This window comes from Chamaea fasciata, unplaced genomic scaffold (assembly GCF_029207755.1).
Source record: "Chamaea fasciata isolate MVZ Bird 193981 ecotype frontalis unplaced genomic scaffold, bChaFas1.0.hap1 SCAF_23, whole genome shotgun sequence".
In the NCBI taxonomy this organism is placed as follows: domain Eukaryota; kingdom Metazoa; phylum Chordata; class Aves; order Passeriformes; family Sylviidae; genus Chamaea; species Chamaea fasciata.
In genome coordinates, this window is record NW_027094108.1 from 1951638 (window position 1) to 1969625 (window position 17988).

Here is a 17988-nt window from a genome sequence, read left to right on the forward strand (position 1 = left end):
TGTGGGTGCAGTGCTGTTTGTCACCGTGCTGTTGTTGTTGTGGGGGGGATTTCTGGGGAAAATAAAGACCTTTTTAATTGTTGTTAATCAGGCTGGAGCCTGAGCTGGCAGAGCAGGTGATGGTGGGAGGAGAAGGCAGCAGCAGCGTGGAGCTGATACAGAACACTCAGCAGCAGATCTGTTCTGGTCCCTCCTCCAGGATGTTCTGCTGCACCCTGTGGGCACCTCGGGGTGACAGAGAGATGAGAATTCCTCATGATCTCACTCCAGTGCTTTTCCAGGGGAAGCTTCATGCCTGCACAAGCATTCTGTGGGATCAGCCAGCCTCACTACTTGGACACGGGGCTGCTTTGTCTGACTTCATGCTCTGCAGATATCCATGACACATCAAGCTGGAAAGATCATTTTATGAGCAACTCAAGCTGGCATTTCTACACATGAGGCGTCAGCCAGGGAGATCTCAGTCTGGTTTTTAATACCCCCATAAGCCAAGAGCTTAAGTCATCTCTGCTTTGTCACTGCGTGTTAACTGTAGCCATCGACAGATTCAGGGTGAGATTTTAGACATTGCTTCATCACTGTTGGTTTTAAATAGAATAGACTTTCCTGAACCATGCATTTGGGTTCTGAAAATGCCGTTCAGCATTCTTCCTGCACATGGGTAATGGGAACACAGTCCGAAGGGTTTTTTGCCAGAGAGATGTGGAGCCTGAGGTTCACATCTGTTTTCAGAAGTGAATGAGAGGATCTGGGACTATCTGGGAATCTTCCTAAGGTGGATTCAGCAGCCTCCTTCCAGGGATCCATCTCTAGCTGGCAGGAGGGGATGTCTTTAGCAGCACACAAAGCCATAAAAATGGAAATCAGCTCTTTTTTCCTGTTAAATTACCCTGTCAGAAATTCTCTCTGTGGCCAACAATCGAGCTGACAACAAGCTAATTACAGAAACACCTCTAAACACACACACAAAAAAGTATCAGATTGACAGAGAAGTTGTTACCTGCCTGTATTTTCCTGTCTGATCAGCCCAGAAACCTTGAGTCACATTGTCGATTTGCAATCCCAGGGGCTGTGTGGGGAGATAAAATCTGCAGGAGTGCCTGTGCCTCTCCCAGATCCCGTGGCTGAGGCACAGCAGCCAATTCGCCTGCACGAAAACGCTCCTTCCAGCCAGCACTGCCTGCAAAGTCAACCTCAAGGAGCTCCAACTCTGTTTCTTACATAACGCTCAATAACAAACCTCGTGGAAAGTCCTGCCAGCACTCCTTGCATCATTTAGACGAGGGGGGAAAAAAAAAAAGCCCCTTTAGGGCAAAGTAATTCAAGTCCCTCTTCTGCAGATGATGGTAGCGCAGGCTTAGTCCTAAAGTGCATTTAAACACCCTGAGGAGCACTGCACAGGACAATTATGCTGAAATTCCAGCTTTTTCTCCCGGAAACCTGGCCAATTCCTTCCGTCTTCCCCTGCTCCTCGTTCATTTGCCATTGGCATGTCCTCCCTGCCCTACCTGGCACAAAGGGACGCTGCAGTGTCTCACACTCCTTGCTGGATTTGCTCCCACCAGATTCCCTGTCTCGGTGTGCGGAGAGAAAAGAGGGATCCCTGTGAGGGAATGGCAGTGAATCCCCAGCCCTGGGCACCACAGGAGTGGGGAGTGGGCTCTGGAGGGGAATGGGCAGCCTTGCAATGTCTCCTTCCTCAGCATTCCTGCAGCAAAGGTGGGATGTCCCTCCTGGGGACTCTCCCAGGGCCTGGAATAGCACCAGGATTTCACGAACTGGGTTTTCAGCAGAAGTCAGTGGTTGTAAAAATCGCCAGACCTGAGACTGCAAGTGGTTCATCAAGGACTGGAAGGGTGGGGTTGTTGTGTGAGGGTTCACTTTTAAAAATTAACTCTGATTTAGGACAGGGCCTGACAAGAATCACAGCACGAGCATTATTCATAAAACCTTTGTGTCTTGTTATTGTGTGCAGTTTCACTTTTAAAAATTAACTCTGATTTAGGACAGGACCTGACAAGAATCACAGCACGAGCACTATTCATAAAACCTTTATGTCTTGTTACTGTGTGCAGTTTCACTTTTAAAAATGAACTCTGATTTAGGACAGGACCTGACAAGAATCACAGCACGAGCACTATTCATAAAATCCTCGTGTGTGCACCACAGACAGGGAGGCACAAGGACCCAATTCCCCAGGAACAAAGCCAAATATTCATTTACAGCCACACAGGCCTGGATTCAGGTACATGAGTGAGTTGCTTAAATAACTGCAGCAGCAGGAAAAGAAAAAAAAAAAAAAAGGGAGGATTGGTTTTCCTGTGTACCCTGTGGCTGGGCCCAGGTTCAGGGCTGCTGTAACCCCACTGATTTCAGGATCACTTTGGGATTTTCAAGGCTCTGTTAGTGCAGGATGCTGCTGCTCTGCTCCCAGGCTTTCCCACCCATTAGCATTCCAGGGTGGTAGAAACCCATCCCATGGCACAGTGCTGAGAATTTTAAAATAATAAAGAAGCCAACATGCCTGCTGTCACCACCAGCAGCTAATTATAGCAGCATGGACAGGCTTCCCTTGCACAAATCCATATGCTGTGCTCCTCCAGCACAACAAATAAACCATATTAGTGAGGGAAGGCTGAGAAGACATTTCTGATTTTGAAATCTTCTAACCCCAAAGTCAGAAACACATGAAATAATTAGAGGAATTTGCCTTTTTTTTTTTTTTTTTTTCATATGTGCTTCTGGGGAAGTGGGCAGAGTGCAGGGGCAGAACTTGATATTTAGCAGCTTATTATGAGTTTCTTTTTTCCATTAGACTCCTCCGCACAACCCTGGGCTTTAGGCACGGCCATCCCAGAATTCAGCCACTTTTCCACCTGGCACTGCTGGGACACTCAGCAAAGGGCAGAAGACTGATCCAGTTTTCCTGATTTTTCACTGATGCTGAGCACTGGAGGGATCCTGCCTTAGATATTGTGTGGAGCAGCCACAGGAGGAAGAGGGGGGCCCCAAATACCCCTCAAAGAGCAGAACTGCTGGCACAGGGGATTATCCCACACCGGGTCTGTCACCTGCCTGCTCCTGCTACCCTTAATTCTTCTTTTTGCTACATTTTCCAGTTGTTTTTCAGCACTAAAAATTCCTGGGAGGGAATAAAGAGGAATCCCCCTTGGGCTTGGATTTTATTAAGCCGTGGTTCCATTTGCTTCAGAGGAGAGAGACCTAAATGTGGAAACTGAATTTCCTCAAAGTTAATTCCCAAAGCTGGGCACTGGAGGGATGTAGGTCACTTTGCTTTGTTCTGAGGCTGAGCTGAGCTATAAATACCATTGGTTTTTCCCTGAAAAGTGGGAGCACACTCATCCTTGCTGCTTTATCCAGGTCATTGCCTCCGAAGGTAACGTCAGTGGCTCCTGCTGCCACTTCCAGACTCTGCTTTTAAGGAGATGATTCTCAAAACCATTTTTTTCCCCCTGTATTAAGCATGCAAAACATGCATTTGGGGGGATTATTTTTATCTACAGGGTCTGAAAACACATTTTAGGGCAGCCTGTTTCCCCCTCAATCACCAAAATATTTTTATATTTTTAATATATATCTATATATAAAATAATTAGATATGTTTTATTATATATTATATACTATATACACTCTATATAATGTATATATAATATACTATATATTATATACTATATTACATATAATATATAATCAATCTATAATATGGAATAAATATGTTATGTGTTATATGATGTATGTTTTATATTTTATATTTCATATTATATATTTATATATTTTATATAATATATATAATATATTTTGTATGTATTATATATATTAAAATGTAAACATTTGGAATTTTTACCCCATGAAACGTTCCCCTTCAAAGAACATCACAAAGGGATCAAGTGGCCCAAGTTTTCCACGTGCCGTGTCTGGAAGGTGCAAAATACTAAGGAGATTTCTTTTTGGGGGAAGAAAAAAAAAAAAAAAAGGCAGGTTCCGAGGGATAAATAAATCCACACAGCCTGGCTGAGCCTGGAGTGGCTTCCATGGCCGACGAAGGAACAGGCCATGAATATTTCTGTGGAACAGCGGCATCCAGTGGGCAACGAACGAGCCCTGCCGATATCCTTGGAAAATCGGGATAGGAAAAGCAGAGGTTTCTCCCCGGTATTCAGTGCTGTGCAACTCCAGCCCGTTGCAGTAAACGTTGCAACGGCCAAATTTTCCTTAACATCCAAGCTGAGTTTTCATTGCTGCATTTTGACGCCATTGCGTTTTGGGCTGATGATGCCTGAGAAGGCAATTTGGCAAACAGCCCATTTATTTTTATTTTTCAAAGGGAGAGTAGCTTGGACTTTTTAAAAAAATTTTAAACAATTTAATTTAATTTTTAATTTTGTTTTTAAGGCGAGATTAGCTTGAATTTTAATTATTTTCAGTTTTAAAATACTTACATCTTAATTTTTATTTTTTTCAGCTTCAGACCCACTGACCACATTCCAAAATATCTCCCAGCACTCACTTTTCACCTTCTGGCCCAAGGCTGACGTGACATGCAGTCGTGTCAGGACCAAGGCAGATCAATCCCCTCATTCCACGCTCCCATGGTCACATTTCCCCTGTTTTTGTGTTTAGCTGGCCTGGCCAACATCACTTTTTACGCAACGCAGAGGACAAGGGACACCGAGTCCTCCTGTTTGGCTTTATCAAGTGGCAGTGACAAGCTTGTTTTTGGACAGGTCCTTTTTACCCTGTAGCCATAAAACTCAGAGTAACAGCTGCTGTGCCCTGACACTGTCTCAGAAATTTTCTCTCTCCAGTCTCCACAAGCCCCAGGCCATGGTGCTGCCTGATGTCCTCCTTCCCCCTGCTTGAGTTCCAGGGCTCTGCTGGTGCTCCTGACGGGCTGGCGTGGCACAAGGAGTATTTTTTTGTGACCTTGCTGCCGCATTCCTGCTGTGAGCGCAGGGCATCGACGCTGGCAAGGTTTTACCTCACTTAACCAGGGTGTTCAAGGTGTCTCTGAGCTCAGCAAGGGGCAAAGTCAGCGGAGTTTGTGTGTCCTGCACCTGACAGGAGAGAGTCACATGAACGCCGTCATCACCGTTATCATCACAGACAGGAGACAAACTCCTCAATTGCCTCTGAAGGCAATTATAAAAGTAGCAGTCCTATGATTTAAGGTTCAAGGCCAGGCTGGGTGGAGCAGCCTGGCCTAGTGGAAGGTTTCCCTGTCCACAACAGGAGGTTGGAGATTTAAGGTCCCCTCCAACCCAGCCCATTCCACGATTCAGGCGTTGGGATTCACATGTGGTGGCACTTCAGCCACCCGTGGTCTCGTTCCAGGCAGAAGGCTGGGACAGGCAGGGGGAGGAGGATTGCAAAGCCCACCTGCTGAACAAAGACGCGAATTCCCTTCATGGAATCACACAACAGATTGGGTTGGAAGGGGACCCTGAAGCTCATCTCCTTTGTGCCATGGGTAAGGCACCTTCCACTATCCCAGCCTGCTCCAAGCGCTGGCACTGAACGCTTCCAGGGACGGCTGAGCGACCTCTCCCAGTGCCTCACCCCCCTTCACAGCGCAGAATTCCCCCCTAACATCCAATCCAAACCCACTCCTTTAACATCTGACCAAGGACTTGTTGGACTGAGCGATCCCAAAAACCCCAAACACGAAACCATTCACCCACCAGCATCCCTCCCCACCCCTTCCCGCGGGCTGCGCGGCCGCTCCGCCCGCACAAACCCGACACTGCCCCGAACCTTTCCCCTCAGCCCGGAGCCGGGCCGGGCTCGGAGGCTCCCGGTGGGCTCCCGGTGGGCTCCCGGTGGGCTCCCCGCGGGCTCCCCGCGGGCTCCCGGGAGTTGTAGTCGGAGCGCCCGGAGCGGAACTACGGCTCCCGGCTGCCCTCAGGAGCGCAGGCGGGGCGGCCTCGGGGCCGAGCTGCGGCTGCGGCAGCGGCACCGCGGGGACGCGGCGGCCGCGGGGACACGGCTGAGCTCCGGGGACACGGCCCGGCGTCCGGGGCAGGGGGGAATTTGTCACAGCCACCCCGGGAGGTAGCGGGATAAGGGCGGATCCCAGGCGCGGAGCCCAGCCGAGCCCCCTCACCGGCGTTCTCCGCCCGCCCGGGCGCGGCTGTGGGGATGGAGGAGGGACGGCGGCGAGCGCAGCGCCGGGCTTGTGGCTCTGGGGATCCTCGGCTCTGCCTTCGCGCTGAGGTACGTGCCTGCCTTTTTCATGGGTTTTTTCTCCTCAGGATGGGGCCGCTGGAAGTGGCCGGGGTGGTTCTGGCAGCTTGAGCCGAGGTGATTCTGGCGCCTTTAGCAGGGTGGTTCTGGCCCCTTTAGCCGGAATTGGGGCTGTTTTAGCCGGGGTGATTCTGGCCCCTTTACCGGGGTGATTCTGGCCTCTTTAGCCGGGATTGGGGCCCCTTTACCGGGGTGATTCTGGCCCCTTTAGCCGGAATTGGGGCCGTTTTAGACGGGGTGATTCTGGCCCCTTTAGCCGGAATTGGGGCCGCTTTAGCCGGGGTGATTCTGGCCCCTTTACCGGGGTGGTTCTAGCCCCTTCAGTCGGCACGGTTCTGGCCCCTTTAGCCCGGGTGGTTCTGGCCTCTTCAGCCGACATTGAGACCGCTTTAGCCCGGGTGATTCTGCCCGCTTTAGCCGGGATTGAGGTCCCTTTAGCCGGGGCGGTTCTGGCCCCTTCAGCCGGGACTGAGGCTGCTTTAGCCCGGGTGGTTCTGGCCCCTTTAGCCGGGCTGGTTCCGGCCCCTTCAGCCGGGACTGAGGCTGCTTTAGCCCGGGTGGTTCTGGCCCCTTTAGCCGGGGTGGTTCCGGCCCCTTCAGCCGGGACTGAGGCTGCTTTAGCCCGGGTGGTTCTGGCCCCTTCAGCCGGGGTGGTTCCGGCCCCTTTAGCCGGGATTGAGGTCCCTTTAGCCCGGGTGGTTCCGGTCCCTTCAGCCCGGGTGGTTCCGGCCCCTTTAGCCGGGATTGAGGCCGCACCCGCCCGCTGCTGCTGCTCCAGCTCCCTTCGTGTTTTCCTGGCTGCCCTGGAGGGTTGGACGCCCGTCCTGTTCCCCAACAGGTACTGCAGGTAAGGCCTGGCTGGGCTGAGGTGGGGGCGGCGATTCCTGCCGCCAATTTCGGTGGCCCTGCAGCGTGTGGGGAAGGAAGGTCGGAGCCGAAGGCACATGTGCCTTTTTCTCTCCTGTTTTTCTGTATTTCCAGTCTGCCTGAATGGAGGCAGAAAGGGCCAGACTAAAAGTGGAGAAGTTGGTGCAGCTGCACTGGAGGCACTGAAGGTCTTTGCTCTCATTTCACCGCCTGTGCTCAGCTGCAGAATTACTTTCTGAATGTCACAAATTCTGATTTCTACCTCGCTGGGAAGCAAGTGAGCCCTGGCTCACCTTCATGGAGGTCACTTGAGCTTGGCTTTACTGCTGAACCTTCTCTCTTTTTGGCTAAGAGCCTCATGACATCCTCTGCACTTCTCTGTTGCTTTAGGAGGAGTGTATGTGGCTCAAATGAGATACCATTTTTATTTCTCCTCTGTTTAGCGACTCCGTGGTTTCCTGCAACTGCTTGCTGTGAAGAATGATGCAGTTGTTCATCCCTCTAGGACCTTCCTCTGCGCTTGATTACCTGTTGAATTTTTCATTCATGGTTTCAGGATCTGGAGGAGTGAATTGTCAAGGGATGCAGCTCCTGTAAATAACCCACATCCCACATTTTTGTGGTGGGAATGATGCTGTGTGACAAGCAGATAATGGAGATGAGAAAGGGGAAGCTTCCACAGCCTTGGCAGAGCTGGAGAGGTTCTTGCCCTGTTTTGGGCTTTGCTTTCTGCTCTGAGTTGCAGGTGTCTGGGTTTGTGTCTGGAGCAGGTGACATCTTTTGAGCACACGGTGGTTCCTTTAAAAAGTTCTTTTTTAACTTACAGGGCAGCAGTTGGGTGTCAGGTAACTCTCTGTAGTTTCAGCTCTATGACTGGTGTATCCTCAGTACCTTGTGCCTGTTTTTCAGACTGATTTAATTCTGTGGTGGAAGGACAGGAGTTCCTTTAGGGTGCCTGCAGCATTAATAACAAACAGCTTCTCAGCTGTCATTTAACAGCATCCACCACAGGCTCTTTTTTACTAAAGAGTTATTCCCTTTTTAGGCTTCACAAAGGTGAATGTGTTTCCCATCCCTTCCTCTTTGCACAGCACAGCTCTGTGAGTCACTGCCATGAGAAGGAGCTTCGTATTTGTGTGATATTTGGCTGGGCACAATTCTCTGCTTATTCTGATATTTGCTGTACAGCATCATATGTTTTGACATTTATTTTGAGTGCATGTTTGGAGCTCTGTGGCTGCGAAAATCCCGTGCCAAATTCATGTATGAAGAATCTGTTGTTCTCCTGCTTTGGTCGGCAAATGGCCACTGCTGGGATTGTTTGGAGGAACTGGGATGCCTTTTCCACCAAAACTTTGTCAAATGTCTGGGAAACTGCAAAAAACTGTGGGAGTGCTGTAAATGTGGCGGTTGCAGTTGTCTCCTTCCCTTTTTCTTGGGAGGGGGTATGCCCATGGCTTTTTAAGCTGCCTAAAGAAGTGGGTGGCTCCAGGAGCACAGAATTCTCGGAGCTGTGGCTGCTGCCTCAGAAACGAGCTCATCTCCTGCCTTGTGTTTGTGTATGTTTGATTTTGTTGCTCTCAGAGGCTGGTGCTGGTGGGTTTCTCTGGAGTTGAAGGCTTTTCTCCAACCTACTTCAGCTCTCTGAGGTCGTGTTGTCCCTGCCTGTTCCCATCAAATCTGTTTGCTTTGCTCATCATCTCTGCTCCAGAAGTGCTCCTGGGCTCTGGCAGGATTCAGGGCTGTGCTGAATGCAACTGTGCCACTCACAGCAGCTCTGATCCTGCCCTTTCCCTTCAGTTGCTGTTTTCCAGTGGCAGAATGGAGAGTCCTGGTTGTTTTTCAAGGATTCTAATTCTTGAAGGGGCCAGAGTTGTAATCCAGTGTTCTCAGAGGGAGAGCAACACACCTTTCCATGCAGTCTCCCTGGTAGCTCTGATGGGAGAGAGATCATTGAATTCTCCTTAAACAGAGTGGAGTCTGTTGTTTCTTGGGAGACTTGAAGAATTTAAATATTTCCTTTCCCTCTGTACTAGTGCTTGAAATTTCCAAGAAACAGGAAAAAATCTTCCAGCATTTAGAGTGGAACATGGAATCAGTGAAGTTACATTGATGTGCTGGCAGGATATTCAGCTGATTGATCTTAGACCTTGAGCCACATTCCCTGATGGAATCACAAGAGAATTGGGGATGCATTTTGCATCAGGGGTTGAAACTTCCTTCTTTTCCTGTGACCAGGCTGTGGAGAGCAGAACTTGGAGTTGGGATGTGTGAGCTTTGCTCCTGGCTCTGCCACCGATCCCACGTGCACCTACGGCTCCATTTCCCATCTGCAGAGTGCTCCTGGATTCTCCAGAGTCCCCAGAGCACAGAGAAAACATCTGGACTTGTAAAATGCACAGAGCTGGAGGTGAACTGATGGACATGCTGACCCCTCAAACCTTGCCTGAGTAAGGAAGGCAAGAGCTCCTCACTTAGTCCTGCTCCCACATGCCTGCCTGGCCAAAGGCACGTCAGGAAAGATTAGACTTAAACCTTCTGATCTGCTTTCAGAGCACAGAAAGGGCAAGTTGCAGGCTGAAAGCAGGCAGGAGTGCAGTGCTGACCCTTCTGGGAGCCTGAAGGGGAATCTCAAGTTGGTAGGATGAGCTATCAAGGCTCATCAGGGATCCAGCAGGTTTTATGCTCCAGCTCCCTCAGTGCCAGGCTGAAGGAGCTGCTGTTCGTTTGGAAAAATTGGAGGAGGAAAAATAGTGTTCTTAACTCAGAGGGTTTGTTAATCCCTTTGTACCACCAGTGCTGAGGATCCCAGAGTCTAAATACCTGTGAGCAGCCCTACCCCAGAGCCACAGCTCTGTGTTTCCTCAGCCACCTCTCAGGACATCAGGGTTAATCCCTCTTGATTTTTTCATTCCTGCAATAAATCAGGATTTTGATTTTTTGAATGACTTTTGGGGACACTTACTGACTTTCTGGACAGGCGATCATGTCATTATATCAGGGTTCTATGAAACTTTTAAATGCTTGACCTGAGATTTTAATGGTAAATAGGAGTTGATAGCTGGTGTGAGAGAGATGCAGACCTGAGCTTTACCAGGGCTCCACACCATCAGCTCTGGGCCAGATGGTCTTGCCTCTGAGAAATATATTAGAGCAATGTCAAGGAAGAGCACAGCTGAAATCCGCTGCCAAGACAGATTTCTCACTGCTGGAATATGTTTCTGTCTGATCCTCTATTTCTAGATGATTGAAAATAGTTCTGGAAGGGATTTTGCTGAGGCCACCTAGTCCATCCTTTTCCACAAGGCATGATAAAGTACACTGAAACCCTTCCTGATGGATCTGTTAAAGCTTGTTCTTTAAGCAGTGGAGATTTTCCAGCTGCCCTGGGTGGATTGTATTTGACTTTATTAAACTTTTCTTTCTTTCTTTCTTTCTTTTTTTTTTTTTTTTTTTTTAATATTGTGGCTTTTGTGACTGCTGGGCACACAAACAAGGGATGCAGGTGATTACTGACCTCTTAGTGCCAAGGGCCAGAAAAGTGATGGTGATTCCTGGCAGGAAATAGACACGAATCACTTAATACAATAATACTGAGTTTTTGTTTCTTTTCCACAGAGATCTCCCATGGAAAAGTTAAAGTACCATCCTCCCATTTTTATCTATGCAAAGACTTTCATTCAAACTTAGCAAATAATTGCTTTTTTTTTTTTTTTTCTCCTTAAACAACATTACCTAGTGGTTGTGTGTGCGTGGGCAGGGAGTATTTGTTTTTACTGCAAAGCAATGTAAATTTAACTGGGAGATCTGCTATTGAGGAAAAAGTGGATCCTCATCAGCTGCTGAGCTTTTTCAAGGCTCCAGGCTCAAATCTGCAAACTGTCGGCTCCAATTAAAGCAAATGGGCTGGAGCTGTTTTTTTCTCCCTCCTGGAAAGAACACAGTTCATCAAAAGCCAGAAGGAAATTTCATCGGGCTCATGAGCAATTACCTCATGGGATTGTAATAAGAGAGATCCACGAGATGCCCTGTGTGAACTTCCACTTGTAATCACTTTTAATTCTCCACTGGGCACACGAGCACTGAGCTCAGCAAAAAAAAAGCCTGAAGTTTTGCCGTGGAGAAGAAACTGGGAGAGGAGACTTGTGCTTTTGTGGGGTTTGATTGATGTTGACGTGGAAATGTGAATTTTGAGCATCCCTGAGCTGGCAGAAGATATTTCACCTTTCTGTGTGGGGTGGGTTAACCCTGGCAGGCAGCTCCCTTTCACCCCAGTGGGACAGGGAACAGGACTGGAAGAGTAAAATTAAGGAATTCTCCAGGTGCAAGGATTGCTTGGGAAGGCAAAGAGACTCCTTTTCCTATTTCTTGCCCCAATTTTTATTGCTGAGCACCTGTGGTCACTCGGGGTCGGCTGCCCTTGGCTGCTCCCTCCCAAATTCCTGTGCAGCCTCAGTGGGAAAACCACAAAAGGCTTTGCTCGTCCAGCCCCAGCTCAACCCCCCCTGTGCTGTCAGCACTGCTTTGGTCACAAAACCAGAGCACCAGGCAAGCTGCAGCGAAGGAAATGAAATGAATCCCAAGCCAAACCCAGCACCTTGTGGTGTGCCACAGCTTCTGGTGGTGGCAGCCTGTGCCAGCTGTTTATTTGTGGTTTGTGGCGGTGTTTCCTAAAGGTGCTGTTTGCATTTCAGGGTTTTTAAAGCAAATATTGACCCTTGTGCAATCCAAGTTCATTTCATGGTTTAGTCCTGCAGTTAGCAGGGAGCTGGTTCGTGAAAAACATTGTGCTGTGCCTTTGCTCCTGGGTGATCACTGTCACTTTTTGTTTAATTAATTTTGTTACTCAGTGCTGACAAAAAGCCCTTTTTGGTCCACAGCTCTCAGTGACAAAGCCAGTTTGGATTTTGTGCAGATTGTTTTTGGAGCAGGTTCACTTTTCTGTGCCTGTGGTCGTCACAGGGGGGGTTGCAATTTGAGTTAAATTGAAGGTTCAAGGCCAGCTCAGTTCAGTTTTTGTGTCCACTGCAGCTTTTGGGTCCTGCCATTCTCACACACAACGAACCCAAAATCTATGTAACTTCTCTCTTAACTTCTTCCACCTTTAGGTGGAAGATCATTTATTTAGATCATTTATTCTGAGGTTGGAATGAAGAGTTTGCACAAAGCTACTGCTCCTGAATATTATCAAATCTGCTGGTGCTTCCTTTAGACCTGCATCCTTTAACAAGGTGAGGGAACAGATGGAAAAGCAGAGCGAGACCCACTCAAATGTTGCTGCAAGGGAAAGGAACAGCTCGGTGCCAGAACACAACCAGCGTAAAATGGAATGTAAAATTCACTTTGGGCAAAACAGATCAATGGGCTGGCATTTGTAAAGGCCAAGTGTTGATTGCAGAGATAAAATGCTAGGTGGGGACTCTGAGCCTGGCTGGTTATTTTTAGCATTTCATCCCTGTGTTTCAGGATGTGCCTGTGCCTGCTCTCATGCTGGAATGACAAGATATTAATCCCTGAGCAAAGGCTTATTAATCACCTGCTTTATTCTGTTTATGTAATACAGTTAAATATACTCTGGGAGCACGTGAGCTTTGGGCCCTGGAAATGATTTCACCTCATGCAGGGCTTTTTTTTTTTTTTTATTGATGGATTGGTTTCACCAGTGGCAGCTGCCCCATATCTGATTTTCTGATTTCAGCTCAGACTGATTTATCAGTAAAATGGCTTCGTTGAGCTGCTGGTTGGTATTTAGGCCACAAAAGCAGCATCTGCTCCTCTCTGCCTCCCTCCCTCCCTCCCTGTGCCAGTGATGCCATTTTGCAAACATTTTAGACTAAACAAAATTCCTGACTGCACAAGGGGAAGGGAAGAAAAATGTCATTGAGGCCTTGTGGCTTTGCAGGAGAGTCTCATGGAATTCCAGACTTGTTTGGGTCGAGGGGACATTAAAGGGACATCGAAGCCCATCCTATTTCCACTACCCCAGGTTGATCCAAGCCCTGCCCAGCCTGGCCTTGGACACTTCCAGGGATGGGACAGCCACAGCTTCTCTGCTACAGGACACTATCCATGTGATGATGGGTCAAAAATATTGATTTCCTGTGTGCTTTGCTGGTTTTCTGCTCTGTTTTCATCTAACAGCGACTACATTTGTGTGAATTTAAGGGTTTTTGGCATGAATGCTGACTTTGGTAGTAAACTTAGCAGCTGTAAGCCTCGAGCAGAGGTATTTCATCCTGGTTGTCTGTTATTAAAGAACACAGAAGTGTTTATTTCTGGCTTGCAGGTAAGAAGACGGGTAGGGAACAATACTTGATGGTGCAGGTGAGCTCTGGGCAGGCACTGAGCTGTGAAATTTGTGTCAGGAAAGGGGGAAAACCCTGCTGAGCCTTATTTCTGTAGGGGAATGCTCACAGGAGCAGTGGAGAGGGTGATACTGCTAAAAACCAGCAGTCTTTAAGTCAGTGTGAGCTGGCTTAACTCAGCCATTACACCAAAATTGTGTCTGTGTTGCTATTCTTGATGTGAGGATATGCAAAATTAAGCCTTGAAGCTTTACAGTGGTGGTAACTGATCAATCTGCACTTTTAATGGCTTGGTAAGACTTTATTTAATGACACTGGAAGAGTCAAAAGAGTAAGAAATGGACAGTGATGTTGTTTTCAAAATGTGCAGTGTGATGCTGGCTGCTTTGGGGGCTGATCCCTTGGGGAAGTTGGGGAGTTTTGGGGAAGTGTGTGATTTGCAGTGGCCTCAGGAGTCATCCCCTGCATGGGCAAATCTCTCCAGACTAGAGGAACTCACCTCAGAAGACAATTCAAACTGCAAAATATGTGTAAAAGGAAGAAGAAAAGCTGTTTGGTGGGTCTTTTTGTTGGTTGTTTTTTTTTTTTTTTCTTTTAAACACTTCCTCTGTTTACCATTCTTTTCAAATAATGTGATCATGGAGTTCCAGGCACTGATTTTTGTCAGCTGCTTACAGCCCTGGGTTCTGTTTGCTGTGGGGCCAGAGCAGCAGCAACCTTTCCCTCGCACGAGGTGGAAACTGGGGCTGTCAGAGTTGAATATTGGCAGAAAGTTGCCACAATTATTACAGCTGAAATGCTGTGGGCTGAAAGCTGGAGTATTTCCCTTTTTTTTTTTTTTTTTCCAGTTAAGTTTTAGTGGAATTTCCTAAAACTCAGAGATTACATCTATGCTGCTCTTTCCTCTGTCACAGTAGGCAAGGGCAGTTGGTTTAGATGAGGATTCAGAAATCTGCTTTTCTTATATTGGATTCTTCATTCATGATCACTTGGAATTCCCACGGGAAATCGATGTTTTCACTGCGAATCATTTCTGGCAGCTCTACCTGTCCTTCCCAGGAATAATTACAGCCCAGGCAGCATCAAGGGAGGAGTATGTGCTTCAGTGAGTGAAACATTTCCACTTAGGAAGTCAATAATGCTGCTCTGGCAAGGCTCAGACCACAAGAGTGCTGTAATTCATCTCCTGAAGCTTCTGAGCAGCCCTTTCCTCCCGCTCTGCATCTCCCCTGCGGAGGAGCTGGGAGTGCAGCAGCCACTTTTGTGTGGAAAATGGAATATTCCCCTTCCTCAGATCAGCCAGCAAGGGGCTGCTGGTGGTTTTTGCAGCTCCTTTGGAAGCATTCAGGTGTGCAGCTGAGCCTCCAGAATTTGTGGGAAGGTGCACAGGGGAAGTGTGGGTTTGCTTTTCTGGGACACAGGGTTGGCTCTGCCGTCGGGATTCTCTGCTGGGCACTTGTCAGGATGTGTCAGTGCCAGCCTGCTCTGCTCTCTTCAGGTGGGGAGGGATTATCCTCCTTTGTGCTGTGGGGATTTACACTTTGTGGGTTTGTGGGACAGCCTGGAATGTTCTTTGATCAATAATTGCTGGAGCTGGCATTGCTTTCCTTGGAATACTGAGAGCTCTGAGCCTGTGGTGGTTCATTCATTCCTGGGGAGGGGAGGAAGGCCCAGTGAAATGGCAGAAAACTCTTTAAGGCTGGGAAGTGACCCTCTGTCCCCATCCAGCACCCTGTGGAATTTGTTGCTTCCTTCCCTGAGCATGGAATTCCTTTTCCCATTGTTAGTACCCACCCCCAGTTCCCTTGGATGAAGCAGGAAGGGGTGGTGGTGGTTCTTTTTAGGGAAAAGCCCCGTAACAACAATTGAATCGTGCTTTATTTTGCATTGTTGGATGTTCCCATTTGTTTTCTCTGCTCCACTGCCTTGACTGATTCATAGCAGCCTTTTAAAAAAAGCAGCTCTGCCTCTTAGTTGAAGCAATAAATAGTCCATTTTATTCATCTCTGATCTGGAAGGAGAGGGAGAATCTCACTAGGCTCTAAAGAGGATATTCTTTGATAATTCCTGCTCTCATAAAGACAGTAAACACTGGTGCACCTTCAGCTCAGCGATGTTACATCCACCCCCGCAAAAAACAAATGAAAGAGTCGCCCAGAGCGACTTTTAGTGATGATTAGAGGGGAGGATGATGTGAAGTTCACAGGGACAGCTGGGTTTGATGCTCTTCTCGTTGTGCCAGGGGTTTGGATGTCACAGCAGTGAGGAGAGGGAGAGGCAGGAGCTGCTGAGGCTGAGCAGAAATCAGGCTCCCGCTGCACGCTGGAAATGTGGTTCTGCATCAAACGACTCCTCCATGCATTCAAAAGGGGATGTTTGGCTGGAGGACGGGTTTTATTTTTAGGGTTTGGTGGTTTCAGTTGCTTTTATTGGTGGGTGGGAGCGTTGACAGCACGTCCCGGGGCCCAGAGCTGCTCCTGCTGCTGGGGCTGAGCACATCCCCTCAGCTGGAGCAGCTCCTCACCCTCTGTGTCGTGGCACTGGGGGAGCTTTGCTCGTGCCATCTGCGTTATTTATCCCTTGGCATCCTCTCGGGCCTTTTTTTTTCAAGTTTTGAGAAAATCTGGATGTTAGGTTAGCTCAGGAGGAGGAGGGAGACCCAGGGATACCCGAGGATGCTGCAGGAGATTTTTCCAGGCTCTCCTCATTGAAAACCACATTCCTCTTCTCTGTCTTGTGATGCTGGTAAAGAGAGAAACAAGGATTTGTGAATCTGCTTGATTCAAGAACCTGATTTAATTCAGAATTGAGGATGTGCTGCATCTGTGTGGTGTTCACCTCATTTACCCATTCTCATGGCAACAGTTGGGAAGGCTGTCCCTGTCTCATTGATCCCAGCACTAAATCTGCTGGCTTTAGTGCAGGTTGAGCAGCAGCCCTTCCCTGTTCCTGCTGTAGCTCGTGGATAAATAACAGGAAACGACTGAAATTAATCTGACATTGGCCACGTTTTTGAAAACCTGCCATTACTTGGGCAAAACAGACAAACGCTTCTTTCAGGTTTTGAAACTTCCTGTATCCTCAAATCAAAACCAAAACTGACTTGAAGGGCAAGTGAAACTCGACAGTGCTGTATTAAGAAAAGATGCATGTGAGGAGACTGCCTGAAAAATAGACTGAGAATGGCTTTTATTGGTAAAATCGTGCTGCTGGTGTTTTCTTGGTCATTTCTTTCAATGTTATTTACTGTTCTTGCTTGTTGCTGCTGCTGTTGTGTCTCTGGTGGCTCTTGTGCTTATTCTTGAGTTTGAAATCAAGGGGCTGGTACTGGAATTTTGTGGACTCCTTGCCCAGTGACATCACCTAAATTCCTGTTGTATTTCCAGGGGAAATGTGATGTGTGGAGTGGCATCACCTGAATTCCTGTTGTATTTCCAGGGGAAATGTGACGTGTGGAGTGGCATCACCTGAAAATCCCGGTTGTATTTCCAGGGGAAATGTGACACGTGGAGTGGCATCACCTGAACTCCTGTTGCATTTCCGGGGGAATTGTGACACATGGAGTGGCATCACCTGAAAATCCCTGCTGTATTTCCAGGTGTGCTGACCATGCTGCCCACGACGCCGCCAGCGCTGCCGGTGATCCCGCCCGTCTCCGAGACCCCTCAGGAGGAGGAGGAGGAGTTTTAGGGTTTGCTGTGCAGATCCATGGACCTGGAGCCCCATGCCAGCATGCAGGTCGGGATGAGGGTAGTGCGTGGAGTGGACTGGAAGTGGGGCAGCCAGGACAGCGGCGAGGGCAACGTGGGCACCGTGGTGGAGATCGGCCGGACGGGCAGCCCCACCACGCCCGACAAGACCGTGGTGGTGCAGTGGGATCAGGGCAACAGGACCAACTACCGCACGGGCTTCCAGGGGGCTTACGACCTGCTGCTCTATGACAACGCCCAGATAGGTGAGCAGAGCAGGGGACAGCCCCTGGCACGGCCACCTCCTGCCCCAGGTCACACCTGCGCCGTGGGCCAGCCTTTGGCGCCCGCCTGCTGAGCCATGCTGAGCTTTGTGCGTGGCCAGGATGTTCCTGTTTGCCTCTGTGCAAAGGCTTTCCTTGAGCAGGGCCTGGAAAAGGGCACAGCCACTTTCTGTCCCTGTCCTTTGTGCTGGGACAGGCTTTGACACCACCTGTGCATGGCCAGGGTGTTCCTGTTTGCCTCTGTGCAAAGGCTTTCCTTGAGCAGGGCCTGGAAAAGGGGACAGCCACTTTCTGTCCCTGTCCTTTGTGCCTTTGACACCGGCTGTTCATGGCCAGGACATTCCTGTTTCCCTCTGCTTGAGCAGGGCCTGGGCAATGACACAGCCACTGGCACAGCCACCTCCTGCCCATGTCCCTTGTGCCTTTGACACCACTGTGCATGTCCAGGTCATTCCTGTTTTCCCTCTGTGCTTTCCAGCTTTTTCCATCTGTGAGCTGAACACTTCCACTGACTTTGTCATTCCCTCCAGCCAGGAAAAGGATATTTCAAGTGACACATATCACTTCACGTCGTATTGCTGC

At 48.7% G+C, this 17988-nt stretch overlaps 1 protein-coding gene across 2 annotated transcripts in view; it reads left to right on the plus strand.

The window, feature by feature from the left end:
- Positions 1-5967: 5967 nt before the first annotated feature.
- Positions 5968-17988, plus strand: part of MIB2 (MIB E3 ubiquitin protein ligase 2) — a 42241-nt gene continuing 30220 nt past the window's right edge. For both annotated transcript variants that reach the window (XM_066202841.1, XM_066202840.1), the window contains exons 1-2: positions 5968-6231; positions 17032-17388. In XM_066202841.1, coding sequence (XP_066058938.1) covers positions 17142-17388 — 247 coding nt within the window. In that variant the 5' untranslated portion in view covers positions 5968-6231; positions 17032-17141. The remainder of the gene's footprint in view (positions 6232-17031; positions 17389-17988) is intronic.